Source organism: Panicum virgatum, chromosome 2N (assembly GCF_016808335.1).
Source record: "Panicum virgatum strain AP13 chromosome 2N, P.virgatum_v5, whole genome shotgun sequence".
In the NCBI taxonomy this organism is placed as follows: Eukaryota; Viridiplantae; Streptophyta; class Magnoliopsida; order Poales; family Poaceae; genus Panicum; species Panicum virgatum.
In genome coordinates this window covers 56899013-56926639 of record NC_053146.1, presented here as the reverse complement: position 1 = coordinate 56926639, position 27627 = coordinate 56899013, and the positions used below count along the sequence as shown (strand labels likewise).

General features: G+C 47.9%; 4 protein-coding genes across 9 annotated transcripts; 3 read left to right on the top strand and 1 right to left on the bottom strand.

Moving 5' to 3' along the window:
• The first annotated feature begins 261 nt into the window (after window positions 1-261).
• Window positions 262-4374, top strand: LOC120658291. Its single transcript, XM_039936536.1, has 3 exons — window positions 262-2075; window positions 2297-2890; window positions 3888-4374. Exons 1-3 carry the CDS (start codon window positions 504-506, stop codon window positions 4101-4103), a joined length of 2382 nt encoding a protein of 793 aa, XP_039792470.1. The 5' UTR covers window positions 262-503; the 3' UTR covers window positions 4104-4374.
• Window positions 4375-7629: 3255 nt separating this feature from the next.
• Window positions 7630-11718, top strand: LOC120658337. The gene is made up of 7 exons (XM_039936598.1): window positions 7630-7873; window positions 7972-8321; window positions 8404-8583; window positions 9069-10867; window positions 10956-11035; window positions 11114-11185; window positions 11275-11718. The coding sequence occupies exons 4-7, from the start codon at window positions 9839-9841 to the stop codon at window positions 11552-11554; spliced, it is 1461 nt and encodes a 486-aa protein (XP_039792532.1). The 5' UTR covers window positions 7630-7873; window positions 7972-8321; window positions 8404-8583; window positions 9069-9838; the 3' UTR covers window positions 11555-11718.
• Window positions 7664-8563, top strand: LOC120662797 (uncharacterized protein At2g39795, mitochondrial-like). Its single transcript, XM_039941869.1, has 3 exons — window positions 7664-7873; window positions 7972-8321; window positions 8404-8563. Exons 1-3 carry the CDS (start codon window positions 7664-7666, stop codon window positions 8561-8563), a joined length of 720 nt encoding a protein of 239 aa, XP_039797803.1.
• Window positions 11719-11814: 96 nt separating the features above from the next.
• On the bottom strand, window positions 11815-27575 carry LOC120658263. 6 transcript variants are annotated; one of them, XM_039936496.1, is made up of 22 exons: window positions 27348-27573; window positions 26637-27057; window positions 26412-26543; window positions 25948-26036; window positions 25723-25812; window positions 24866-25583; window positions 23830-24452; window positions 23432-23720; window positions 23218-23335; window positions 20500-22022; window positions 19813-19945; window positions 19570-19672; window positions 19387-19470; window positions 18344-18494; window positions 18029-18258; window positions 14046-14141; window positions 13312-13461; window positions 13097-13240; window positions 12834-12944; window positions 12558-12740; window positions 12366-12410; window positions 11815-12102 (listed from the first exon to the last, which is right to left on the bottom strand). In XM_039936496.1, the coding sequence occupies exons 1-22, from the start codon at window positions 27432-27434 to the stop codon at window positions 11968-11970; spliced, it is 5655 nt and encodes a 1884-aa protein (XP_039792430.1). In that variant the 5' UTR covers window positions 27435-27573; the 3' UTR covers window positions 11815-11967. The 6 variants fall into 6 exon arrangements, with proteins under 6 accessions (XP_039792430.1, XP_039792429.1, XP_039792431.1 ...); XM_039936495.1 differs by having other exon boundaries at window positions 12834-12947; window positions 27348-27571; XM_039936497.1 differs by lacking the exon at window positions 14046-14141 and having other exon boundaries at window positions 12834-12947; window positions 27348-27572.
• Window positions 27576-27627: the final 52 nt, after the last annotated feature.

Here is a 27627-nt window from a genome sequence, read left to right as displayed (position 1 = left end):
GTGTGTTTAGTTTGCGAATTTTTTTGGATTTTGCTACTGTAGTATTTTTATTTTTATTTGGTAATTAGTGTCCAATCATGAACTAATTAGGCTCAAAAAATTCATCTCATCATTTACAGTTAAATTGTGCAATTGATTATTTTTTAAAATTATATTTAATGCTCCATACATGTGTCAAAAATTGGATGTGACGGAAAATTTTAAATTTTTTTGAAAACTAAACATGGCGGAGTCGTCAGACAAGGGCTACCAGTACGTCGCCAAAAAAGTAACCTGTTGTATTTTCAAAAAAAAAAAGTAGCCTGAGCACGTGTCACCTATGCAGCTATGCTCGTGCCCGTCTCCCACCTGCCCGCCGTTTCCGCCGCCTCTTGCACACGCGTCGTCTCCACTCTCCAGTCTCCACCCCCTTCACGGCTCCACCGCCCGCAGCCAGTCACTCGGGATCCAACCCTCAGCAGCCACTGCCTACGCCGCCGCATCCGAAGCCGAATCCCACGGGCATGGATCCCGACCAGGTCGCCGCTGCTGGGGTCCAGCACGACTACCTCGGCGACACTAGCACATCCGCAGACGCGGGCTGCAGTGGCGGCGGCGGTGGCGACAGCTGGGGGCGCTCGCTGCTCCGTCGGGGGTGGGACCTGTCACGGAAGGCCGCCATCGCCGGCGTCGCGGCCACGGCCGCTCCCGTCGTGGCCCCGCCCCTGCTCGTCCTGTCCCTCGCCGGCGTCGCGCTGTCCGTCCCCTTCGCCGCCTACCTCGCCAGCCTCGTCGCCACCGACCGCCTCATGGCCGCCCTGCTGCCGCCGCCCCGGATCCAGCCATGCCACTCCTACGACCTCGAGGACGACGAGTTCTTGGACGCACCAGAAGCGCACGGCGGCGAGGCCCCTGCGTTCGACTACTGGGGCGAGGCAGAGGCCGACGCCGACGCCATCGTGGAGGAAGACGACAGCTACGCGTCGTTGCCTCTGTCACGGCAGTGCCGTCTCTCCGAAGAACCGGTGCCGGCATGGAACGACGAGGAGGATCCGATGTCACACGGTGAATTTCGTCTCCAAGAATCAGGACACGAGTCATTTGGGTTGGATAATAGGGCACAGAAAGAGGAGGACGATGAGTACATTACCATGGAGGCGGTGCCCCCTCGGGGCTTCGATGATTCCAGATCAGCAACACCGGAGCTGTGCGAGGAAGACAAGGAACCAGCCCAAGAGTTATCTGTAGAAGCTCCGGTTGCTGCCGAGGAACCAGTCCGGGAGTTGCCTGTATCAGACAATGGGGATGAAACAGAGGTTGGCAAGCGCGCAGCTACGGAGGAAATGGAGTCTGGCAAAGAGATGGTGTCACCGGCCATCGACATGGACACCTCTGATGTGAGTGGCTTCGCACTGCCGGTATTGGGCGAAGATGATGTAGTGGTTCAGAGAGCGGGAGAATCTGAAGTTTCAGTATCAGATGTTGGGGAAAAACCAGAGGAGATTCTGAGCCTCGCCTTGGAAGAAACTGAGGAGATGCCACCACAGGAGGTTAATGTTTCTGAATCATCGGTGCTGGATGATAACACGCTGCAGAGTAAGATGGAAGGTGATGCGACAGTGGAGATGGTGCTGGGGGAAGTGACCATTGACACCATTCCTGTTATAGAGGAGGTGGTTGGTGGGCAAATGGATGCCATTGCCACTGAACTGCCTCAATGTGATCCCCCGCACCCAAGTGATCTTGTGGCTCAGGAGCCGCAGGTGATGGCACCAGAAGCTGCATATGCTGATGATGCTCTTGAGGGAACTTCAGCAGACGTTGTACTGGGTATTGGTGATCAAGATACAGAGGGTGTGGGAATGGGTGTGGAGCATAGTGGTGAGGGAGATGTTTCTGGTGTCGTTTCAGTGGTGACCGTGAGTGATGTTGCAGATCTCACTTGCAGTACGAGCGCACCGGATGTCTCAGCCATCAGTGATGTTATGATGAATGTTGAAAGTAGGCCAGATGTTGACCACTCTAATCAGATAACTTGTGTTGAACACACACTGGCGAAAAAGGGATTGAGGAAGAAAGAGCTAGTTGAGGACAAGGTGAGTCGTTCCTGATTCACTCCATCATTTAAAATTTCTATATTTTTCTTTATCGAGAATGGTTATAATGTTATTTACTGATAGAAACCACTTCAATCCTGTAAACTCGGCAAGAATTGACCTCATGGGCAACATGCAATGTCTTTGCTGGGTTGCAAATTTTTTAAAATAATTGACATCCATTAATATGCCAGTCTAAAATTTATTTGTTAAATTGGTAGTCCACGAAAATGGAGGAGAGCAAAAGCATGAGCGATAAGGTGCCTACTTGGAGCATGGCACCACAAGACATTGATGTTTCTAAATCACCAGCGCCAGATGATCAGTGCAAGAGAGAAGATGAAGTAACCGTGGAGACGGTACTGGAAGAAGTGACGAGTACTACTGATCTTGATATAGGCGAGGTGGTTGGCGTGCAAGTTGACGTTATCGCAAGCGGAAGCGAGTCACTGCCACTGAGTGGCCTTTTGCCACAAGAGTTACAGCCGGGGACTCAAGTTGCAACTGTTGATAGTATTCAGGGAAGTACTGTAAGGAGAGACATTGTGACGGATATTGATGATACAAACAAAGAGGGTCTGGAGCACCACAGTGAGGGAGGTGCTTCCAGTTTTATCTCAGGGGCATCTGTGGTGACCACGAAAGATGCTGAGGATGTCATGTCCAGTAGGAGAAAGCCTTATGTCACTGCCATCAGCGAAGACATGAAGAGTGCCGAAGGTAGGCCAGATGTCAAAAACCTTCATGAAACAGCTGTTTTTGACCACAAGCTGACGAATGAAGGACTCGAGAAGAAGGTTGTAGCTGAAGACAAGGTGAGTTGGTGACATATTTGATTTCTTCCCCCATGGTTCGCTACATCATTTGAATCATATTTAAATTTCTTCTTTATAATTTATTAATATATTTAGATGTTTATGAATTTAGATGCTTTCATCGTTTGTCAAAGGCTACAATTTCATTGGCAAAGAGGAATAAGGATACCATAAGATCGATAAAGTTCTCTTCTCCTGCTTATAACTAGTGTTACAAGCAAATCATGAATAGTAAATGTTGGGTCTGAATTTTTTTGTGCCAGTTGATCTTATTATGTGTTCCTCCATTTGAATACTTCAAAATTGTCATTCATAGAAAACTAAGACCACACTCGGCATGCTCCATTGAAGTTGCAATACAACCAAAGTGAAATTAAATCTCAAAGCACAGCAGGAGCAGTTTTGTTTATACATGAATTTCAATTGCTAGAACTATGTATTGATAAATAGAACAATTTATTGCTTCCATAGTTCTAAATTTTGTTGTTAGGCCCGATTTCCTTTGCCAGATACTATATCAGTGGGAACTAAAAGAGAATGATCTGAACTAAGTGTTGAAAATACAATAAAAAATATTTAGTTCTTATGATGAAGTAAGCAATAGACAGGATGCCTAATACAATGTTTTCCTTTATGCCCTTTATGCTGGTCATGTGACTTACTCATATGATCAGCACAAAGGGCCTAAAGGAAAACATTATACTGAGGAGAGAAGAAAAAAACTTGTACAAAGCTTGGTGTGTTATCGCAAACTTTTAGTGATTTCATGCCATAGAACGGCATGAAACAGTTGAAGTTACCAACTGCTAATCTACGAGTATGAACAAGGCGGTTGGGCAGTAATAGAACAATTTGCTGATTGATGCGCTTTTTAGTAGTAAAATTTGCCTTTTTTTAGATAAAGGAAAGTAACATTTGCCTAGCATGTTCCATAATCTTCAATGCTGCTTCATTAACGTGAAAGTATAATTACCATTTTATAACTTGTTTCCACCAGGACAACTGTACAGAGGAACAGCTGAGGGAGCAACTTGATACACTAATAACTATAACCGGGTACCGCCCTGCGACATCTTCGACTATAGAAGCCGAGCTTGCCGGGTTATACATATTCGTGGGCGTGGAACCCCCTGTCAGCTCGAGAGATGCATCGGACCTGACAGAGATCAACATGAAACTCCAGTTCTTGAAATCGATAATAGGAGTGGAGTGAGGATCTGAGAGGGAATTATTGAGTTCTCAGGAGTTTTGTGGTTGTGTACAAAGTATAAATTTCAGCAGTCCACGGTCCTGGCCGCAGATGAAGTCTGTTATTGACAGTTGAGGACTATGGATCCCATTCTCTGTTTTCGTATGGGAGACTATGTTGAATGTTCCGTGTGTGTAGTGCCTACACTTCCTATTCTATTAAGTCTTCTCCCGAAATGTTTTCCGGCCTCAACTGTTACCATAAATAAACATACCTGTTGGTGTTAGGTAGAAAAGTTCACTCTTTGCGACTGCTTCAAACTGTATCGTGAATTGTATCTATTGTGGATGATCTATGAATACACGTGCGCAAACCCTATCCTTATAAACATCTTCGAAGATTGAGCTGGCAAATCTTCGAAATTGACAAAGGAATATCGTCTACCACTGAAAGTAAAACGCCGTTAAATTCTAGAATATTCGCTCCTACGATAAATTGTACCCTGAATCTAAGGTGCTACTGACATTCCTGTAACTACTAGGTTACATATTCTTTTCGCTACCATCGTGTAAAATGAAGCCCCTCAATTTCATGAATACTTCAGATGATTTACCATCACGTAAAATAGAGGTCCTTGATGTCATGAATGCTGTAGATGATGACTCCAAGTTTCATAATCCTTATGTGGTTAATCAATTTCTTCTTTTAAAAATAATTTGACAGGAACAAGAGAAATTTTCTAGGTATGGGAGAAGTGCTAAAAAAATAAAAGATTGGATTCGTTCTGGTACAGCTAGGTTCTTAATTAGACTTTCGTGGTGGGGAAGGAGGCGCAGTCCAAATTAAATCCAAGAGATCGATGAACGCCGCCGGCTAGGCGACGAGATTGGCATTGGCTGAGACCACAAGATGAAAGACTTGGACGATTGCGATGAGATTGGCATTGGCTGAGACCACAAGATGAAAGCCTTGGACGATTGCGATGTAGAATCTGCAAACAGACTAGGTTTCCCACATCGTCCATCTCCCAGGGCCTTGGCGTCTCCGACCCGAGTCGAATGCTAGGACATAGTATACCTCCATAGGAGTAGTCCATATGCGCGTTTAACAAGGTTATCCAATTGAAAATTGAGGTAGCTTGCAGAGAATAACCACTTGGCACCTTGCATTTTGTGCGTATATATAGAATTACGGTTCCGTTATTAACAGCCTGCCTAGCTACCTTCCTTTTCGTTTTTGTAGCAGACAACATCACTGACAGCAGCTAGCTAATTAGCCTGTGACTGTGAGGCTCCGGCGCGTTCAAGCACATCGCGATATCCCCCGCCGATCTCACAACACTTCGGCCTCTTGCGCACCGCTCCACTATGAGAGCTTCAACTCGTGCTATAGTGCCGTGGCACATAGTGCTGATCTGGAGCGCGAAGTTAAAATGGATCCTGAGGTGCTAGAGCTAATGGAGGGATACGTGAGGCTGATGAGTGATGAAGCTAGTTTTCCCTAGCTTCGTATGCTACATACGCTACAGTGTGTGACAAAGCTGAAGCACCGGTGCCAAATGAAGCCTTCCTGGCGGTGCTTGTCTCGGAGATCAGCCGCTGGAGGCTGGGCCCAAGCAGAATGCGCGGCGCCAAGGCAGGCCGCTTCTTCCTCCCGAGCTGAACTTGAGGTGGCACCTCATGAGCTCATCTGCGCCATCTGCCCCTGTACCGTACCTCTACACCGGGCAGAAGGGACCAGCGGGTCGCGGCCGTGGTGAACGGTCGAGGTCTCTCGAGGATGCTGGGTGGATCTGCAGTGGCCATGGTAATCGCGAGACGTGTTCCACAAGGTGGCGAGGCCGGCATCTCCCTGATCAGTCACGAGCTCAGCGTCGCCTCGCGGGGGGCTGTCCGCTCCAGCGGACCGCCCCCTCGAGCGCGTACGTGCCGTTGCCTTCATTGCCAACGATCGGAGGCTCGCCGCCGACGCCGTCGCCGTGAACCTCATCCCCGGAGCAGTCGTCATCTTGATTCTTGAGAGTGAGCTCAGTTTGGCCTCGAACGAGGAGTCGCCGTGGAGCTCAGTTTGGCCTCGAACGAGGAGTCGCCGTGTACAGGAAAATGCTTTGAGATCCACGCGGGACAACAGGTGGTGCCCATCGGAGATGGTACTTCGCGAGCATTTGCACAGTTCTAGAGTAATCTATAACTCGATCTCCACGGAGAGTACAGAGTAGTACTCCGTATGTCATGTAGTATGTATTACCACTGTCAATGATATAGAAAATGGTTCCGGAAAATAAAGGAAGTTTCAAAAGAATTTCAGTCTGACGTATCCGTCTGCCTGCCAAACCAAAAAAGTGCAACAACATTCCCCCCCTGAATGCATTATGGCGGTGCCAATTGGAGCTGCGAGCCGGCCGAGGCGTCTAGGAAAATTCATCAACAAGGCGAGTTTGAGAAACCTAAGTACGAGGCGAAAGCAACGTATTATATTCGGGGGAAAAAGATGATATATGATACACACTTGGGCTGAGCCACCAATGCAAGGTGCATGTCATCAGAAAGTACATTATTAATTATTCGTTTCTTTCCAAGCCCGGAGTTTGTATTTGCTATCCGGAAATAATATTGGGGAAGGTGCTAGTCGTTTCCTTTTTCAAGTTTCTCCAAAAGATAATACTTTTTTCACCGGTGTGAATAACACAATGCTATTGCACTTTCATTTGCTCTCTGTCTATATATACGCCCAGCCGGGCTTGTTCAGCTAACTTGTCTCTCAGACTCACTCACTTACTTTGAGTCATCGCACACCACCACCACGCAGACGCAGCATTGCTTCATCAGTATCAGTTTGAAGCTAGCTGAGGCCTGAGGGATGGAAGCGCGCATTATTATTGTTGGTGCCATGACCCTCATCATCTTCGCTGTCGGGGGGTGTCTCTGGTTGATTGAAACTGAGGGGGGGCCATGGACGGCAAGCTTCCTAATGTTAATTGTCATGGCCTTTAATCTCGGTGTCGCAGCCTTGTACGCCGGTGTTAGGGCTATTTCCGCGCACCGCCATTGAATCAGACGTGCAGTGCAGCCTTGTCGCAAAAGAACCAACGCGCACTGTAGTGCAGTGTCTGAGCATGTTTTTCATTAAGAAGAAATGTGCTTGTATCGTAATCCTGAAAGAGATTGCAGTGTAGTGGCTTAGGCTGCCGGCGCAAAGCATGCGAACAACTTTGGTATCTTGTGTAGCGAAGTAGAGCATGCCATATGTGTTGTGTCCGTTCGTTCAAAACATACGTGTTGTGTGATTATCATCAGTATGTACTTGTTTCCTTCCAGTCCAGCTTAGTTATGCTTGGTCACTGTGGAATCTGTGTGCGTGATGCCTCTTTTTCTTATGAGATTCACTAGTTGTAAAGTGTCCAGCGCTGGCGGCGGCCAGTTCGTATCGTATCAGGTTCATGGATTGCATTCGAGCCGGCCCAGCAGCCCGCAACGAAAATGAGCCCATGCACGAAACTACGCGAGCCCGTCACATGCATCAAAGACCATCGGTCGGCCCAGCCGTCACCACTCAGCGCGCTGAAGAGGCAAAGCGTCGAACACATGGCGCGCGCCATCCTCCGCCGCGCGCTCTCCCTCTCCGCCGCCGTGGCGTCCGCCTCCTCCCCCGCGACCCCCCGAGTCGCCGCAGCCTTCGCTTCCGCATCCACCTCGTCCCCCGTCGTTCCTCTGCGCTCACCCCTCGACGACCGCCTCCACCGCCTCCTCCGCTCCGAGATCACCTACCTCGCCGAGCGCCGCCCTCCCTACCCGGTAATTTCCTCACCTTCCTCTTCCCCTTCCCCGCGCACGATTCTCGTCTCGCGTTCGCAGCAATGCCTAACCCCCACGGAATCCTCCTCTCCGTGCAGCCGCCGAGGAGCTTTAAGTCGTTCGCCGTGGAGGACCGCCCGGGGGAGCAGTGGTTGAGCCTCCGCTCCCGCGCCGGAGCCGATGAGGAGGTCAAGGTCGAGGCCACCATGTTCGACGGCGCCGCGGAGCCGCTCCCCGAGGACGCGCCACTCTTCCGCCGCGTCGAGTCCCTGGAGCGCGGCCCGCGCCTCCACCTCAGCCTCATCGTCGAGGTCACCCGGGGCGACCGCGTCCTCGGCTTCATCTGCTCCGCCTGGCCCGACGAGCTCGCCGTCCGCCACGTGCTCGCCCTCAGGGCTGGCAGCGGCGGCGCCAGCAGCGATGGCGCTCGTGGTGGACGCAGTTTCGAGTATGGATTAGGATTACTGTGCGGTGCACGGCAGTTTAATTTGGTTCTCTGTTTTCTGAGGTTTGTGTGGTTTGATTCACAGGAAGCTGGGTGCTGGGGAGAGGGAGGCGGTGACGAAGTTCTTGAAGGAGAGGGAGGTGGACGAGGAGCTCGCTGAATTCTTGCATGGCTACATGGCGAACAAAGAGAAGATGGAGCTTCTCCGGTGGTTGAAGACCGTCGAATCATTCCTTGACAAGTAGGATAAGAACACACACAACAGGTAATATGGGTGATACGTATGGATATATCCTTGATTCTAGGTAAATTTTAGTATTCTGAGCCCAGGTAAAAATGAGTTCAAGCTCCAGGGCTCCATTGCTGGAACAGAAGTATAATTACCCATGAAAACTGGTAACTGATTACATCTAAGCTCTAAACACCTATTGAAGGGTGGAGGGGGAAACAATAATGCCAACAATAATCCGTCGACAAGCTATGAAATTTCAAAATTCGTAGTATTGCGGGCATTGACGATCTAGTAGTTAAGATGGAGAGATGGTGAAGAGCAATCTAGTTAGCAGCGGTTTAGCAGTCATCAGAATGCTGATTTTTGTAGACCTGTTTCATTACTGGAACGAGGAATTGATACAACTACACATATTTATCTGTTTTCTGTTTGGAATTGTTTACTATTCTGTATATCAACAATAAGTATTAATCTTTGGTCGGTGCCCCTAAATCTCTGAACAATGGTTCCATTTGCAGGCACCCTGCTGTTTTAAGCACGATTTCCCATTGGAACGAATAGGCTCCAACAACTGGTGCTAAGGGAGGATCTCCTGCAGTCCCTGTGCACTATCCTCCTTAATGCCGTGCTATATGTCTACTCATTTTGTTGCTGAAGAAGTTATATTTTTTTCACTTTTCATAATAGCTTAGCGCTCATGGAGATTGACGGCCTGAATATCCTACCGTATTGTCATTTCCTTGTGATCAAGATTGTTGTCAATCGTGTATCCGTTGAAATCTGTGCCGTTTGACTTTTTGCAACAGCAAATCTGTTCATCTTGAATTTCCAAGGGGTAGTTGCGTCCGTGCTAATTGATCTGCTCTTCTAAATTCAGACAGTCCAATGTCAAGGAGGACCTGCAACCGTTGGACTAAGCCAGGTGCACGGCTCGGATCGACCCGCTGCACATGAACTATCCATCCATACCTCAACAATTTTTTTCCCGAAGAAAAAATCATACCTCAAATTCAGCACGTGATATGCTGGAACCGGCCAGGTAGGTAGAGGGGGCAGGTGTTTATGACCCCACTGACTAGCTGGGCCCGCCTGCGGATTCAACCCACCCCTCAACGGCTAGTTCCACCCCCAACCGTTGGGACAAAAACCAAACGTGAGGGAGCTCTCTCCCCAAATCACACCCACTTCTCGCTCCGATCGCCACCTCCCACAGACGCTCCCCTCACCAGCTCACCTCTCGAGAGATCGCCAAGAAGCGGCGGCGGCGGTGGCGGCGAGCTCTGCGGCCATGGGGTGCAAATACACGCCGACGTACTACTCGGGCCTGCAGGACACCATCGCGTCCCTGTGCAAGTCCATCCTGCCCTCCTTCCGCGTGGGGCGCCGCCTCACCGCCGACCAGGCCGCCGCGCGCCGCCACGCCGAGCAGCTCAAGTGGCAGCAGGAGTCCTTCCACCGCATCCTCCACCTCGCCGCGCTCCACCGCGAGGGCATCGTCCCGGCCTCCGACGTCGCCGCCTTCCGCGGCCCCATGCTCGCCGCGCTCGTCGCGCCGCCGCAGCACCCCGAGCAGCCCGCCGTGCTGCGCGACAAGCTCCTATTCCTCCAGGAGCTCCTCTACGCCAAGTGCATCTCGGCAGCGGAGTACAACGCCTCCAAGGCGCCCCTCGTGCAGCGCCTCGCCGCGCTCGGCGTCGTCGTCGACTGCCCCGACGCGGAGGTCTCCGCCGAGGAGTGGTCGGAGATCGACCTCCGGGACCCACCTCCACCCGCCCCCGCGGCGGCTTCCGACAAGCCGAAGCACAAGGCCTTCATCACGCCATGGAAGAGCAGATCCAAGAAGGAGCAGGACGCGAACTGCGGGTCAAGGCCGCCGCTGGCCCCGGTGGACCAGAACAACGTCAAGAACGCGTCAGTCCTCATGGCCGAGAGCTCGCCGTCGGAAGCCGCGCCCTCCGGAAAGGCCGAGAAGGGGAAGAGGAGGCATCTCTCAGCGATGTTCAACAGCGGCAGCAATGGCTGCGAGAACAAGGACCCCGCGGGGGAGGAAGGGATCGATGAGAAGGAAACGGTGAAAGGCAAGAAGAAGAGCTCGTGGGGGTTCGATGGGCTCAAGAAATGGAAGAAAGGTGGATGTAGCAATGGCGAGGCAGCAGCCATCGGTGAGCAGCCGGAGCGTGCTCTGCCGCGGTCATCGTACAGCGAGTGCCGGCTCGAGGCGAGCCCCATGGCTGCTGGCCCGGATGCCAAGAGGGCCAAGACGAAGCTGTACTCGGCGACGGCTGATGAGTCTGCTTCCGAGTTGTTGCATGATAAGGTACTGTGAATTGGTCACTCTTCTCATCGTGATTTTACAAGTTTCAAGTAGTAGCGCAATTGACAGTTTGTGTCTTGAATTACTGAAGGTTCTGGTGGACAACACAAAGAAGGAGCTCTCAAGGATTCAGGCTGAGCTATCATCTACAAATCGGAACTTGAACTTCTCGTAAGTCATAAACCGTGCTCCGTTCTTGGTGATCTTTCTCTTGGTTGATGTGAGCGAAGATGGTTCCTGTCTTTGTAGGGATCAGCAAATCGAGGCCATTTCTACAAAGCTTTCGGTGGACAAGTCTGACCTCAAGCCCTTCTTCCCAAAGTATGAAAGACATCACTTGACCATCCACCATTCAGATCAGCCACCACATGCTTCTCGGCATTTCTAAGACGATGCCATTTGTTTTGCAGGGCATGGTGTGATCAGCATGGGGACGGCGTGATCACTGCAGCAAAGAAAGAGTTCATGGAGCATGTCGAAGAGATGGAGAAGCAGAGGGACATCACTGGCAATGAGGGCTGGGCTACATTTGAGGACATCGACCTTGATGACAACTTTAACCCCAGGTCCTTCTCTCAGCATCAGCCAGACTCGGCAGTGAAGGGGAACAAAGTCAATGAGAGCCTCACCAACAGTTTCACGAACCCCTTCTACAACAAGAACCCGTTCTTGAACACAAACTACAACTGATAGACGAGTGAATGATGTTTGGGTCTAGCGTTGGGATGTATCGTTTCATTTATATTCTGGTTACCGCTTAGGTTCAATTGTTATATTGGACCAAGGTTGCTGTCAATGATGTTACGGCGGGAGCGTGTAGTTCCCTTTGATTAATCATTTACCCTTGATATCTATGAATGCACAGCCATTTTTTCTTTCCCAGTGACCATTAACCAAACATTTTTTTTTGCGTCAGAATGTAAACCCTAAGGTCTACATAGAGATGATAGTTCATTTGGTTATCACAAGATAATCTGGCAGTATCCCTAGAATTTATATACAGCAGGCAGTTCATTATTCTCCCAGACATTCAATGCAGTTCTAAAGGATGAAAAATAAAGGTTATATAGACATGTTACAGGGCAAGATTGGCACATGGTCAACTAATTGAGGTAACGCCGGCAGTATTTTGATCTACAGAAGCAAGGGATCCTCTGGCCATCATCTTCTCGGTTAAAGTGGTAATCGTAAGTAATTTCCTCCCCTGGGTTTATGTCGCGTTCTGCAAAAAACATTACCTGGACATACCAATAATGCAGTCAATCTAAGTCCACCACAGTTGGAACTTCTGACTTGTGAGAATCCTGTAGCTTGGAACTTCTAAAGTTACCATATAGTTCTTAACAAATTTCATACTGTAGTTCGCCCTTTTTGTTTCTCTTTTAGTGCTGCTGTAGGACATATTTCGCTTTCTTATGAGGCTCATGCACCGATTTGGACTAAACTTACAATGCAGTAATATAAATTTTGTAAGGAAACAAATATATATAGGCAGGAGTACCTTCTTCTCGTTCCTGACTGAGATTATTTTCGCAACGCAGTTTGGCTGATCCAACAAAGATTGAAAGAACAGAATTAATATAAATGGGTATATTTGAAATAATAAGCTGATTAGGGCTTCTAGAATATGGTGGGGGGGAAAAATCATGTTCCAATTGGGGGTCTAAAGACATGTTCAAGCACAAGTTGTTACCTGGCACGAATGGTTGACGAATCTTGCGATCCCACCTTTACAGGTGGCATCAATAATATGCTCCCTGTCAATCTTAAAGAAATAACAGGCACTCTTATATTGTTGTCGTTTTCCAGACTGGTATTCGATCTCTCTTTTGTCAGCAACCCGCTGCCCAACAATTTCACCCACATACTCTACAACCTGAACTATTTTGATGCAAAACTTCAGAATGAATTCATTTGCTAAATTCCTTAATCGGTATATACAGAAAAAAAATCAGAACTGATGAATTACCATTGAGCCACGTGGAATAAATACTGATGTGTAGAGACCAAGTCCATGTATGCCCGATTTGTACACTACCAAATGCTTCCAACCTTTTAACTGCTTGTAATGGATGTATTCCTTCTGGAATAAAAAATAAAGACATGCAAGAAACGCTTAGGGCTTTGTCCAAGAAGTTGATTATACAATATGCTTCAACCTATGATGTCGCACTATACCAATATAGAATATATAACACTGCATTACAACGAAAGTTAACTGAATGAAGATACCTGTCCTCTTCCGCACGGCTTCGAACCATTTATGCGTACCCAAGCATTTATCTGTTCTTGGGAAACATTGAACTCACCACTGTACTCTTCAGATTTCTTGTGGCTAGTACCAGGATAGCCCTCTCTCTCTCGACCTTTAAAACCCTGTTTTTCAAATAATAAATAGATATACAGATTTTGATTTCCAGGCAATAGAAGGTTTCAAAAAGTATTACCTCTGTCCGTGAGCATGTCCAGTTGCTGCTTCTAGAGCATTCCTTCTTAGGATTAACGTGACTAGAATAATCATTAGCATGATCCATGCATCGCCCATAAAAGCCAACATTTTCATTGCGCTCACCTTCGGGCTCACTTTGCAGCAAACCCTGTTAAGATATCACAAGCAAATATGAACATGGAACATATAAGCTCCACGGATGTAATATTAACTGTTGGAGTATATTGAGCCCATGTGTATAGAGGCCCATCTAGAGGCCCATGTATAGGTTCTATATATACCCACCCATCTAGGGTTGGAGGAATAGAGTAATTATTCCCGTCATTATTAACTGCAACCATTGAGTCACAAACTTTTCTGTTTTTGTGGTAAGCCTGAAACTCAAGATCTGAGAAATCACAGAAGAGCCAACTTTGATTTTACAACCAAATAAAGAAAAGCAGAATGGCGAGGAAAATAAAATGAAACCTTGTTCTTACTATTGGAAAGCAGCACATGACTCGTATCATCCTAAACAATCAAGCAGCGTAGAAATTATCTACAATAAAGCCACATTGTTCCTTACATTGCTTTAAGATCATGATAAGATTGGGCATCCTCTATGTCATCTCGGGTTTACTTAATCGAAGTTTCAAAATATATCCTATGAGCATGCAGTAAGTACATGTATTGAGAATTTAGAGGGCCACCTTTAGCCAACATAAGAATTTGTTTTATGTGCAAGTATCATACCCTCTGATGTGCACACCAAGGATGAAAGAGCACCGAACAATTTACATCTCGGCACTTAATAAATGAGCCCCCAGTTCTGCCACATATTGAACATGCCTGACGGCAAAAAGAATTGCAGGAGTCAAGGTCAAGAAAAATGTTCATTTAGAATTATCAAATTTAGATTGTAATCCATGTACAAAATAACCCGCTATAGTCCGCTATTAGCTTTTTAAGAGATCTACCGCTACGCTTATACAACATTTGTCCGCTATGTCCGCTAAAGGGGTTTTGACAGGATTTAGTGATAATAAATGTCCGCTACTTCCGCTAACGATGTAGCCAAAAGAAATAAAGAATCAATATAACTAGGGTGGACCATAGACAAAGCAGCACAGTCACAGTTAGGCAGTCAAGAGACGTGTTGAGTCTATTTTAGAATGTTAGACCAATGATGCTTCTAATTTTGAATGTATTATGGACGTATGGCTATGAAAAATTTGCTGAAATTGATTGCATTACTGATGTTATTGGCCACATTGGAGGGTACCGGAGAGACCCGCGGCTCCCCCTCGGTTGCGGAGAGAGTCGCGGCCTAAGGCGCCATCCGCCGAGTCACCATGGGATGGATATGTCGAGGATCCCGATGAACGACTGGCGGGTGGTACACTGTCGGCTCGACTCGAGAGCGAACCGGCGGAGGCGGTGGCGGCGACAGCTCCGGTGTAGGCGTCGCAGGAGCCTCCGGAGCCGAAGGCGGCGCTGGTCGACACCGGCGCCGACCGACGCCGGTACACCTGCACCGGCTGAGCGTACCGTGGCGGCGCCGGTGCCGACGCCGAACGACGCTGGTACACCTGCACCGGCTGAGCGTACCGCGCAGGTGCAGGAGGAGGCACCGGGGCCGCGCGTGGCATAGCAGGAGACCCCGGGGCCGCGCACGGCACGACAGGAGGTCCTGGGGCCGCGTGTGGCACGACAGTGGGCACCGGGGCCGCACGTGGCGCAGCAGAGATCACCGGAAGCGGTGCCGGTGCCGGAAAAACCTGCAGGGAAAGGGCAGACAGGTAAAGGTGGCTGAACCACCGGGTCAGTCGGAAATAAGGACTCCAACTCGGGGTCAGGAGAAGGTGTGGAGGAGGTGGAGTAGGGGAAATCCGACTCGTCAAACACGTCGTGTCGGGAGATCAGGACGCGGCGAGAGGTGAGGTCAAAGCATCGGTACCCCTTGTGGTCAGGGGAGTAACCAAGGAACATACGAGTCAAGCGGGGCGCCAGCTTGTTAAGAGCAGTGGCGGAGATGTTAGGGTAACATGCACACTCGAAGACCCGAAGGTGGTCGTAGCGAGGAGGGTTACCGAAGAGAGCGTGGTGTGGAGTGGGAGCAGGAGAAGCAGTGGACGAAAGGCGGTTAAGCAAGTAGGTGACGGTGTGGAGGCTCTCGGCCCAGAAGCGCGGGGCAGAGAGGCCTGGATCAAAAGGGTGCGCACGTCGTTCGTCGTGCGAATCATCCGCTCAGTCTTGCCGTTCTGGGGAGAGGTATACGGACAAGACATGGGCAGCTGAACACCCCGAGAGAGAAAGAAGGAACGGGAGGTGGAGTTATCGAACACACGCCCGTTGTCACACTGGACGACCTTAATGGTGAGGCCGAACTGAGTGGACACCCAGGCAAAGAAGTGGAGGAGGGTGGGGAAGGTCTCAGACTTGGCACGCAAGGAAAAAGTCCAAGAGTAGTGTGAGAAATCATCGACCACCACCAGATAGTATTTGTAGGCAGAAAGGCTGAGAACAGGAGAGGTCCACAGGTCACAGTCAACAAGATCAAAGGCATGCATCGCATGCGAAGAAGAGGAAAAAGGAAGCCGAACATGGCGACCAAGCTGGCACGCATGGCAGAGGTGCTCAACTGGAGCCCTAGTACAAAGAACATCGGTACTACGACCGAGCTGAGCCAGAACGTCGCGGCCAGGGCGACCAAGACCGCGGTGCCAGGTGGTGGAAGACAGCGTCGCGGCAAGAGCGGCAGACGAAGGAGGCGAGTGGTGCAGCGGAAGACGGAAGGCGAAGGGTGTAAAGGGGCCCGTGCTGTCACACCGGAGAAGCGGACGCCGGGAGGCCGAATCCTTTATAGTGAGGCCAGAAGAGTCAAATTCGATGGAACAAAAGTTATCAGTTGTAAACTGACAAATAGAAAGAAGGTTATGAACCATCTGAGGAGCAACAAGGACATTGGGAAGATGAAAAGAAACAGGAGCAGAACCCATGGCGGTGACAGGAAGGCAAGACCTATCGCCAACTATGATGGAAGAAGGATAAGAAAGGTGTGGGGGTCGGACGGAAGAGAGTATACCAGCATCTGGGGTGGTGTGGAAGGAGGCACCCAAGTCAGCGATCCACCCGGTGCTGACCGGTGACGGCAGCCCCATGATGCTGAAAGACTGCGCCAGTGCGACCTGGTCCCACCCCCAGGCCAGGCCGGCTGCTGGCTGGGCTGAGTGGGCGGGGTCCAGAACGGCGCGAACAGAGGAGCACTGGTGAGCATGGCCACCGGCTGGAGCTCCCGGCCCTGAAACGGCCACATCGAGGGGCCAAGAGCAGGAGTGGGAGCCGGAGTCGGAGTGCCCCGACGGCCTCCAATACGCCCCCCCCCCCCCCCCCCCCCGCCGACGCCCGCGGCCTCCCCCACCCCCGGTTTGGCTGGTGAGAGGAGCACCAAGGAGGGGGTCGGGCTGGTCGATCCGTGGTCCAGATCCAGAGGCGCGGAGCCTGGTGGGAGAACGAAAGCGACGTGCTCGGGGAAGGGGATGGGCTGGAAGTAGTGCTTCTCCGCGGTGGCCCGATGAGTGAGACCGTCGGCCGCGAACCCGCTCCTGAGCCGCCGCAGCCTCGAACTTGGCAGCGAGGAGGGCCGCGGCGAGAGCAGCGTCGGCCATAGCAGCTTTGGCAGCGATCTGCTGCCCGCGGAAGGCGGCGGCGGCGAACGGCACGTCCGCGGGGGGCATACCGAACCCAAGCCATGTGGGCGTGGGCGCCGTGAACAGCGCGGCCGTCGGTGCAGGCAGGGGTGCGTGCACGGGCACCGCGGGCGCGGGCGCCGCGGCCAGAGGCGCCGCGAGCGCGGGAAGAGACGCCGCGGGCGCGGCGGCAGAGCACGAGCGCGGCCACAAGAGCGGCGGCGGCGGCCAGAGGAGCGGGCCACGCACACACGCCGAGGGCCGCGCCCGCGCCTCCCGTGCGCACGGCCAGAGGAGCACCGAGGGCTGCGGATCCGGCGGCGCCAGCGAAGGGAGGCAGGGACGACGGCTGCCGGTCGTCCATACCGGCGGCGGCAGCGGCAGGGGCTGGCGGCGGCGAGGCCTGGGCTAGGGCGGGGGGAGGACCGCCCACGGCGGCAACCAGCGTGGTGGCAGCGGTGGGGGGGGGCGGCTGCACAGCGGCGGCCTGGTGCCACGCGCGCTGCGCCCCCGGAGCAGAGGCGGCGGCCCATGAGCGCTGCGCCCCTGGAGCAGAGGCGGCGGCCTAGAGCAGAGTAGAAGACCCGGCGCCCTCAGCGGTGGCCGGCGCCGGCTCGAGGACGGCCAGGGTGGCTGTCGGGGCACACCAGAGGCCGGCGGCCGAGAGGCGCTAGGGGCCGGCGCCAGCCCAGGCGGAGGCGGGCGGCGCCAGATCCAGCGCAGAGGAGGCGGGCGGCACCGGATCTAGAGCAGAGGAGGAGAGGGAGGAGAGGGGAGGGAAGGAGGAGAGGTGGGGCGGCGCCGGCGGCCGGCCATGGTGCCGGCGGCGGCGGCGGCGCCGGCGGCTAGAGGGAGGGAGGGAGAGGAAAAAGAAGGCTAGATACCATATTGGAGAGAATAATTGTGTCTATTCTTCCAAACCCTAGAAGGGTGGGCAATATAGTAGTAATACAAGGGCCTCTATACATGGGACTCAATGTACTCCAACAAGGTGTAGAAAGATCACTCCATTAAATTATCACAAGAATATTCATATATGGAACTCACAGTATTTTTCTTGGCAGGTGAAGCACCCGATACATCAAAAGCACTCATTGTGGCAGCATTTGGGCATTTCGTGCCAGGTGTCCATAGTCCACAGACCATGTGAACCCACTGCATTGTTCGTGGTCCAAGCAAACTGGAATTGTGATTAATAGAGGTCCAGGTATTGCTGGTAATGTTCTTCATGTTCACAATGCTATCCCCATGTGCACTGTCTACTGGATTTCGCAGACCTATTGCAGACAAAATGTTTAAATCTTGTTGATTTGGAAGCACGAAATAGATTATGCTCAACACCCTCCCCATGTAAGTACTTACTTGTACACTCGCTGCTTGCATTTCCTAATGAATCAACATATTTTTCTGACCTCGCTATAGTCGTCAAACCTTTGAGCAAACTTTTCAGAATGTTCTTAGTTTTCAGTGCCCTTGTCATAGCTCCACCTCCATAACCACATAACACACAGGCCTGAAAACAGAGGCAATAAGAGACTGGTCGGCAAGACAAACTTTTTTGTCCCCTAGAAATGATTATCACAATCAAATATTTTCCTTCAAGGCAAGACAGTACATTATCAGCAGTCTACCACTAGTCTAGAAGATACTCGTAAAGTGGGTCCAGGCCTCCAGGGTTCAGATCAGTAAGGCATGGATGCACTTAAAGTCTTAACAGAACCAAAGTTAATATAAAATAAACTTTGATAATGGAGTAGCAAATAGGATGTGGAAACTTAAAAAAAAATATAACTGGATCCATGTATGTAGCTCGATTTCCTGAAATCAACTGAGGATCAAGCAAATTGGAGGCTTACTGATATGAGCAGTTTAACATATTCTTCTAGATATCATGTTCCAAATTCTAGTGTCGAAATTTTAGCCTAGAATCACCATATCAAGGTCCGCTTGCAGAAAGAACCATCAATTCCTTTTGTATTTAAGCAGCATGCTAAACTCATAAAGCACGTGCATTTCTCTTAACCAGTTAAATCATTGGCTACATGGCATCTCTTCCTTAAACAACTAAATCATAGGCTACATGGTTTATTGCCAAAGGACAGTAAGAATGGCAAATATAGTTCTACCATGGTACTAAAGCTAAGAAATCAACATGCTTGATTAATGATGAGAAGATCTGCCAAAGCCACTCTTGTAGTTTGCATATGACATGTTACACTAAGTAAATCTCCACAAGGATCCTTTGTTTGGGTTTGGTACAAGCCCTAAACTGTACCACTTGGGGTTCTTACCCCTTATTAATATATTGATGCGCAGCTCTCCTGCACTTTCAAGAAAAAAAATCTCCACAAGGATGCATGTACTTAAAGAAATTACTTTCTGTTTCTGTAAATGAATTTGCTTACCGTGTTCAGGGTATTAGTCCTGCAGGGTCTACAGAACCATTGACCTCTAGGAACTTTCAGAACACCATAGCAAGCTTGGTGCACCTACACAAAATACTGATCTCTATAAATATGCAGTAGTACTAGGGCATAGGTAAAAGGTAATGTGAAATACTTTGATATAGCACTTTTTGGATGGAATACTTTGATATAGCACTTGCTGCACTGTATCAATTGATTGGAAGGCTCCAGGTCTAAGATTCCACAAACACAGCATGGAGTATCTGAACTAAGCCTTCCACTGTGCCTGTACAATACATTAAGTAAAACTTTATCTCAGATCAGTTGGAGATGAAATAAATTAGATAAATATAGAGTATTCTGCCAAGAATATATCCTTGGTAAATAAATGTACAAGATGCATCATGCATGTACTGGAGTCACAACCTCCTAACATTAACTTCATGGGTTAGCACAGCATTGTCTTTGTCACTGCCAGAATAGCATGCTGATCTGTTTGCAAAATTAGTATGCCTCTTAATCCTAGCAAAGGATACACCTGCTTTTCGATTCTTAGTCCCTGTATATGGTTGAAATACAATGTTAGTGACAAAAAAAACTGCAGTTTACTAGTACATCCTGATACATTTTTCATGTACAAAAGACAACTGTTGCTTGTGTTAATAGTTATACATAAACTGGGGTATGAAGCCACTTGGGAAAACAAAGGAGACACAGCAATGTGGCGCAGGATCCATTCATGGCTGTGCCATTCTGTTTTTTTATTAAAAAAAGGGTTTATCCCCATTTTCCTATGTCAAATAAAATATAGTCAAATTGTATATCATATGGCAAAACACAACTAAATCGTTTTCTCTCAAATGGCTTCAAAGACTAAAAGGTGCTAACTACAGGGCATCTAGACAAACATCATAGATCTTATGGAGCATAATCAATTTTGGTGCTATAGAGCCAAACAAACTACGGCACTCTTCTCGTATCATTACTCTGAACAAGAGGATCATCTTCTCCAAGAACTGAAATGAGATGCCTTTTCATATTTCAAGTTCTCTAAAAGAAAATCACAGCAAGCTATATGTTCAAAGTAGCTAAAATTAAGTTTCTGAACTATACCACCAGATGGTCTTTTGCAGTGATCCACAAAATGAGACCTTAAACCATTAGATGAATACCTACTCCTTTTGGAACCCTGCATTTCATATTCAGCTTGTGGGCCGCAATCTTCATTATCAATGGAATACTTATCTACAGAACAATCTGAGCTGTTCACAGAACAATCTGAGCCCCTTTCCTCATACAAGTGGGTGCTTTCTGTCTTACAGAGTTTAACAGAATGACATCTCTTAGCCTTTTTAAGAACCAGACTGAGTGAAACAATCTTGGGAGATTTTCGGTTATCATTTGCTATCCCTGTGGCTACTAAGCTAGGATCAATCCCAGCACTCCCACTGCAAGCATCTTCACTGTCAGGTTCATTGACAATGCAATTCAGAGATACATATTTGGGCAGTTTGCGGATAAATACTCGACTCCCTTCCCGGTGATGTTTTGTTCTATCCAGAGCAGTCATATCCTCTACATGCTTTCTTCTATCAAAGGAATCTGATCCACCAAAACAACTGCCCTTGGTATCTGGTTGCTCATCATCACCTTTGAAAACCTTGTTCTGGTTATGAAGCCGTTTCACAGGCTTATTCAGTTGCATTGTATGTTTTCGCTTGGTTCTCAGCACCTTGCAAGAAAATGAGTTAACCTCATTTAGTGGTTGGCAACACCCCTTTTGGGATGACTCAGAACTAGTCCTAGTACAATCATCTGATTCGGAATTTTTACCAGAGAACCTCAATGTTCTATATTTTTTTTGGGGTCCAAAACAAGGCTCCTCATTGTCCTTCTCCTCCAGTCTACTTCCCTCAGAAATCTGATTACTCTTGCGCTTCACTCGAGATGGACCCAACTGAGATCTGGTAAAACTATTTATGGCTTCTTCACATCCTGTGCTACTGGTAGGCACGTAGCTGGATGCGGAACATTTCTCAATTCTTGATCCTTCATCACATAATTTTTTATGTTTCCTATGTTTAGCAGTAGAGGATACATTGTTAACTTCAGGTGACATCTGAAACTTTGTAACCACAATGCTGGAAGATCCAGAAGAGAACCCAAACTTTGGTTGTCCTTTGGATACGACAGAATCTCTGTAAACGCCCTTTTTCTCTGTTACTACTTTTGACAAACTGTCATCAGCCACTGAAGCTTCCGATACATTCTTCAGTCTCTCTGTTATAGCAATAGAAGGCTGGTTCATTACTTTATCAGATACATGTTTAAAATAAGAAACTTGGGACAAGTTTGTTCCAGCAATTCTATTGCTTAAGCATTGGCATGTTAACTTCTCATTCTCTTCTAATGTGCAGCATCTGGTAGGCATTTGCAGCTGGTGTTTGCCTTTATGCGCATTATGACCAATTTGATCAATTCTGACATCACAGTGTTTTGTAAAGACGCAACCAGACAAACATTTTGGGACTACAGAATAGCAGCATCTTCCATTGTAACAAGGGCCTTGTTCTTTTCTGTTAAGTGCATCAAACAGAGTGTGTTTTGTCAAGCTATCTGCTGCATGTCCCATAGAACTGCAATAAATAGAAGTACAATGTAAGGAAGCATGCAGATAGGTACAAAAGCACATTTATTAAGTCTGAAATGTGATGCAAGGTGGCTAGGGTAAAATAATGAAGTAAACTGAATTAAAATAATTTTTTTCTCAAGTGCGCATCATTGCATTAAGAAGAAAATTTACATAGAGTACAGCACGTGTGTGCCATCATCAAGAAATGCAAGTATTAGGAGAATAATAGTCCCCTGATCCAAAATATAAGTCCATTAGGACATCGAGACATCAATTTATATGGAAAGAGTTATCTATTATGAAACAATTTTTAGTGATGAGTCTCATAGCATCAATTTCATGTCGGTTGTGGGTGGGTGGGTGTGTTTTGGGGTGGGTTATGGATATATAGACTAATAGACACCCTGGATAGACCCTAACTGCAAAGGGTGGTGGTATCTTAGTCTGGCACAGATGTAAAGTAATATGTCCTTGCACCCATTGAAAGTGCAGGAAGGATCACAGCTCAGAAATAATGCAATTATATTAGAATTAAAGGATGGAAAAAGTTTGTCAGATGTAAAGTAATATGTCCTTGCGCCCATTGAAAGTCCAGGAAGGATCACAGCTCAGAAATAATGCAATTATATTTGAACTGAAGGCTGGAAAAAGTTTGTCAGACCCCTTAACTGTAAGGTGACTCTAAAGCCCTGACTACTCTCTTTTCAAATTATACAGTATGTAAGCTGGCAGATCAATTAGCCAGAATAAGGAAGGAATGTGATGACATAATCATTATCGTGCATCTTGGTAACAATCATGGTGCTAAAACATTGATTAATGTATAATGTGATGGCAATAGCCAGCCAGAATAGCAATAAGGAGAACAAAAGGAGCCAAGGAGCTCATGGCGCAGTGGCAAAGGCCACTGGCTGGGAGGCTCCCGCCCAGGGTTCGAACCCTCGGTGCGGCACAAAACTTCAGGTGTCTCCCTTGGGGTATCTCTTTCAAAAAAAAAGAACAAAATGATCAAAAAAAAATTCTCGAACACGCAGAAGAGCTGTGTATCTTTGTATTAAGAAGAAGAAATGGTCCGATTACAAAACTCACTCCAAGCACCACCTTGGACCAGAATGGTGCCGGAGAAACGGTATTAAAACAAGGAACTATTACAAGTAAAAGCAACTAAAGGACCTGACCACCAAAATAAATCAGTTTACCTTCTGTAGTACAATCCATCAATGGGACATGCATAACAAGAAGACTGCAAGATGTGTTCTTGAGAACATAATGATGATCTTTGTGCAAATTTGGAGCAGGCACAAAGTTCATCTTGCCCTGAAACAAAAAGTAAGTGTTGCAACGAATTAAGACATGGCAACAGTTCAACAATTGTCCATCATAGACACAACCTTCCTAGATCTAGAAACCAACCTTCAAGGGTAGGCTTACTGGCTAGAACTGGACCAAGATCACTAGAAAATGAAGTTCTGCACAAGTGACCAGGTATAAAACCAAGTTTGGAAACATCTTCCTGAATTTTGCAACAGAATGCACAACTTGATTTTCCCAGTGTTGACTTATCATTTTGGCAAGAGCTAGGTAGAAACTCTCTAGAAGAACAGCAAGACTTCCCATTCTCACAGTTAATTTTGGCATAAGCTCTCAAACTTCTATGTGTGCATAAGTCATCAACTCGCTCAAAAGTACCCTGGCCCTTGGGCTGCACAAAATGCTTGGATTATAGAATTTAGAAAAGCAATAAAGAAGAACAATTTTCATGGCTGTGCCTGTTGTTGCTTCTGCTATGTGCAAGAGCAAGATTCACTTACCATTTTATCATAGAAACAGGGAACCCCAATGTCACCATGTGAAACCTGATGGGATTTATTACCCACGTGAGTGCAGCTCATGCAATTTGCAGGACATGAATCTCTTGCACAATTTTTCGAAATTCCAGCATTAGGTTGATTAGGCAGCAAATGTGATGGGCAATCCCCATGAATCAAATGTTCCTGACTATTAGCATGGGATGCATCTTGAGGATTATCTCCACTGTAAGCCCCTGAAAGAGAAATGCCCTCTGATCTTCTACTCATATGAAAAATGGTGGGGCTCAACTTCGGATGATAATCATTAACCCTTGTGTCAATCTGTCTACTGGCAATTTTTGGATGATCAGAACCACATGCAACATCAGGAGCCTTTGAATGATAATGCTCATTACTGTTGAGAATATCGTCAATGGGTTCGGGTGTACTATTCCTCTCAAGGTGTGAAAGAAATAATGAGATAAATGAATTCTTGGATGTATCATCTGTACGCTCACCACCTTCAGAATGTTTTGTTCCATTAGCAACTTCAAGTGGTTGCTTCTTATTCCCAGTACTAATGGATGTTTCATTATGTTCAGCTAGATTATTGTTGATCTTTGTTGCTTGCTTTGGATAAGGATCTGCACCACATGACCATGGCGTTATGTGTAAGAAAAGCATAAAATGCTCTCACAGGAAGTGCACATATAATCATGAATTTAATCAGATGTTTCTGCTATGACGCTTTACATCATACTCCGTCCCAAATTATTAGTCGTTTTCGCTTTTCCAGGTGCATAGATTTTGCTATGCATCGCTAATAATTTGGGACGGAGGGAGTATTACAAATTCATATTTATCAATAACTAATATTTGACAGTTTCTTATTGTGCCTTCTCATTTTGATAATTACAGGGTTTTCGCATGGTTAAGCATACACAAAACTAGAGATGCTAGATAAGTAATTATCATAGATCAACTTCTAATGTTCTACCTTTGAGTGACAATGCACAAAGTAAATATGAAAGTAGAACAATATAAGAGGCAAACTCACTTTGATTTACCAATGGCCTATGTACCTGAGGTTTCTGAAAATCAATTACTGCTGACTGTCCCAATGGAAATAGAGTGGTCATAGGTTGATGATAAGAAGATTGCCCAAGCTTTAATTCAGTGTTTGAAGGATTGCACAAATTGTCCTGCAATATTCTGTGGGGGAAATCAGGTCTGCACACCCTACTATCATGGCTCACAACTCTTGTCGAATGTTGTCCAGGATTAAGAAAAGATGAATCTAAGTTTTTCTCCAGAAGGATTCCATAATTATGCGCCAAGTGATTTCCATTGTAATGTCTTCCCCTGCTTGCTTCAAAGTGTAGGCTTCCACTAGGTGTGCTAAGAGGGTTCAGGTTCAATGCATGAACTGTATGGTTTTTAGTGAGCCCTAAATTCATTATTGTGGAATTCTGTAGTAAAGCAGAGTTCTTTATTAAAGCTTCGTGCACATCAACACTCTTTCTGTAATTTGTTTCATCTGACCCATTCATTTGCTTGTCAACATTAGTGCATCCTCCACCCTCAATGTACAGATTACTGGAATAATCTGGGTTGTTTGTAGGTCCAGTGATTTTTCCATATCCACCTAATAACCCTACTTTTCCTGTACCACTATTTCTAGAAGCAAGACTTTTCAACATGTACTCTTCTGGAGAACTTTTCATACATGCCCATTCTGGCCAATCCCACCTGGTGCTAGCAATAGATCCTCCCACCTAGATACATACGAAAGGGTAAAAGAAATATAACATCAGCTCTGCTTAATATTTGACAAAAGGCCCTTAGTTCTACTAATAAGTAACTTGGACCAACTAAATTACAGCAGATGAAACCACAACTGGATCTACTACTCACCCCTATGCAGAATTTGAACCATTGGGCGATAGTCATGCCATTCTCCACACGGACTATTTCACCAGCTTTTTCTGGAGTTCCTCCCGCATGCTGTAACAAACATATGGAAGTACATAGTTTCAATCTTATTAAACATAAAGTGGATAACTGTTACAGGTAAAAAGAAACAAATTATGTGTGTTGAAATGTGGAATCAACAGAACAGTTAGGACGATCCTTAAGTACCTCGCAGAATTTAGCTACAGACATTCTCAACCGATGACACAGGCAAATGACTCCAAAAAGCCCAGCTTCACCCACAAAGAACTCTCCACCTATTCAATCACCATGGGCATATCAGAGGAACTTCAATGATGTATGTTAAGTGAGGGTAATTGATTTAGGCAACATCATCAATAGATTGCTATAAGTATCCAACTAATAGTCAGTCTAAACTTTTCTCACTTTCACATAAACAGACTGCTATTAAAATGCTGAAGGCAGGAACCTCATCCAATGGTTGGGTGTAAATGTTTTGATTGCCCTCATAGTTAAATGGCTGTGTATTTTACTAGAGGCCATTCCAGATATAGATTTTGGGTGTGGTAGAAAAACGCTTACTGTAACAGTCTAGCCATTTCAAAGACTACCTCCACAGTGATACTGTGGTAGTCAAGTCAGGTTGTAACAACGTTGCAAGTTGAACCCACCAACGTTCAGACAGGCGACACGGATACGATCACCAAGCAGTGTAGGATGATGATGAGTCGTTGATTTGAACGGCAATTTCTGCAGTGCGTACGCACTTGAGTCATGAAACTGTATGCCACCGTCTGAAATTCCTACAAGTTGCAATTGCCGTGAGTAGTCAGTTTGGGAAACTAGAATTGTGGATAACGTGCCATTGTTGCCTCCAAAGCTCACTAGAACTGTACCTTCTTTGGCTGAACCTTCCCCAGTAAAAGTACCCATTCCATTAGCACTTTTATTCCAAAAAAGTGCTCCAGCAGAGGACTGCTCATTGCTACTGCTTGCTGTCAATCCATGTCTTGAATGCATGGGCAGAGTGGCAGTGGCAGCGCTACCGGGCGGAGAAGCCCGAGTAAGATCAATGATATCAGCAGCATTGCTCGCACTTGGCTTATCAAACAATGCCTTAAGGTCCGGCGCAAGGCCGAAAGTGGAATAGCTCCCCGGAACTTGAGCAAGCAGCTCGTTGCTCGGCCCCGCTCTCGCAGTCTGGCCGGGTTGCGCGGTCGAAGGATTCGTGACCAGCTGCTCCGAAGCTCGGCCGCCCGCCGCGGCCTCCTGCGCGGAGAAGGGGCGGAGCAGGTGGCGCAGAGTGACGCCGTCCATCAGCACACGCACGGGGGTAACATTAGCGCCATGTTATTAGCGAGCACTGCAGCACCCCAGCACTCAACAGTGAGACAGCAAGCGACCCCGCGCACGTGCAGCAGCATTCCGACCCCAAAATCGCGCGCATATCATCCGCGAGCTACCGCGAAACCACCCCCTGAATCGCGGGACGGGCGATAGTTTCAGGGGTTGATCAGAAAACCCCTCCAAAACCCCCGCATTCCGCGCCCGCAGGGACCGAACCCCCGAAATCCCCACCGAGAGATGCGCGCGTGGGCGGCGCGTACCTGGCTCGGCAGCGGCGGCGGCGGCGGCGGCAAGGCGGGGGGCGCCGGCGTCGGAGGCCACCGCGCGGGCCACGACGCGCCGTCCATGGCCGCTGCGGCAGCGAGGCGTGGTTCGGTTCCAGTCGGTGGCTGGTTGGTTAGCGGCTACAGTAAGTGGCAACCGCAGGAAGGGGAGGAGGGAGGATGAGAGCGAAGGTGAAAAGTGATATCGCAGGCGAGGCGGGGGGTGGTAGGGGACGCCTCTGCTTGCTGTGCTGCTGGCGTGGGGGCGTGGAGTAAT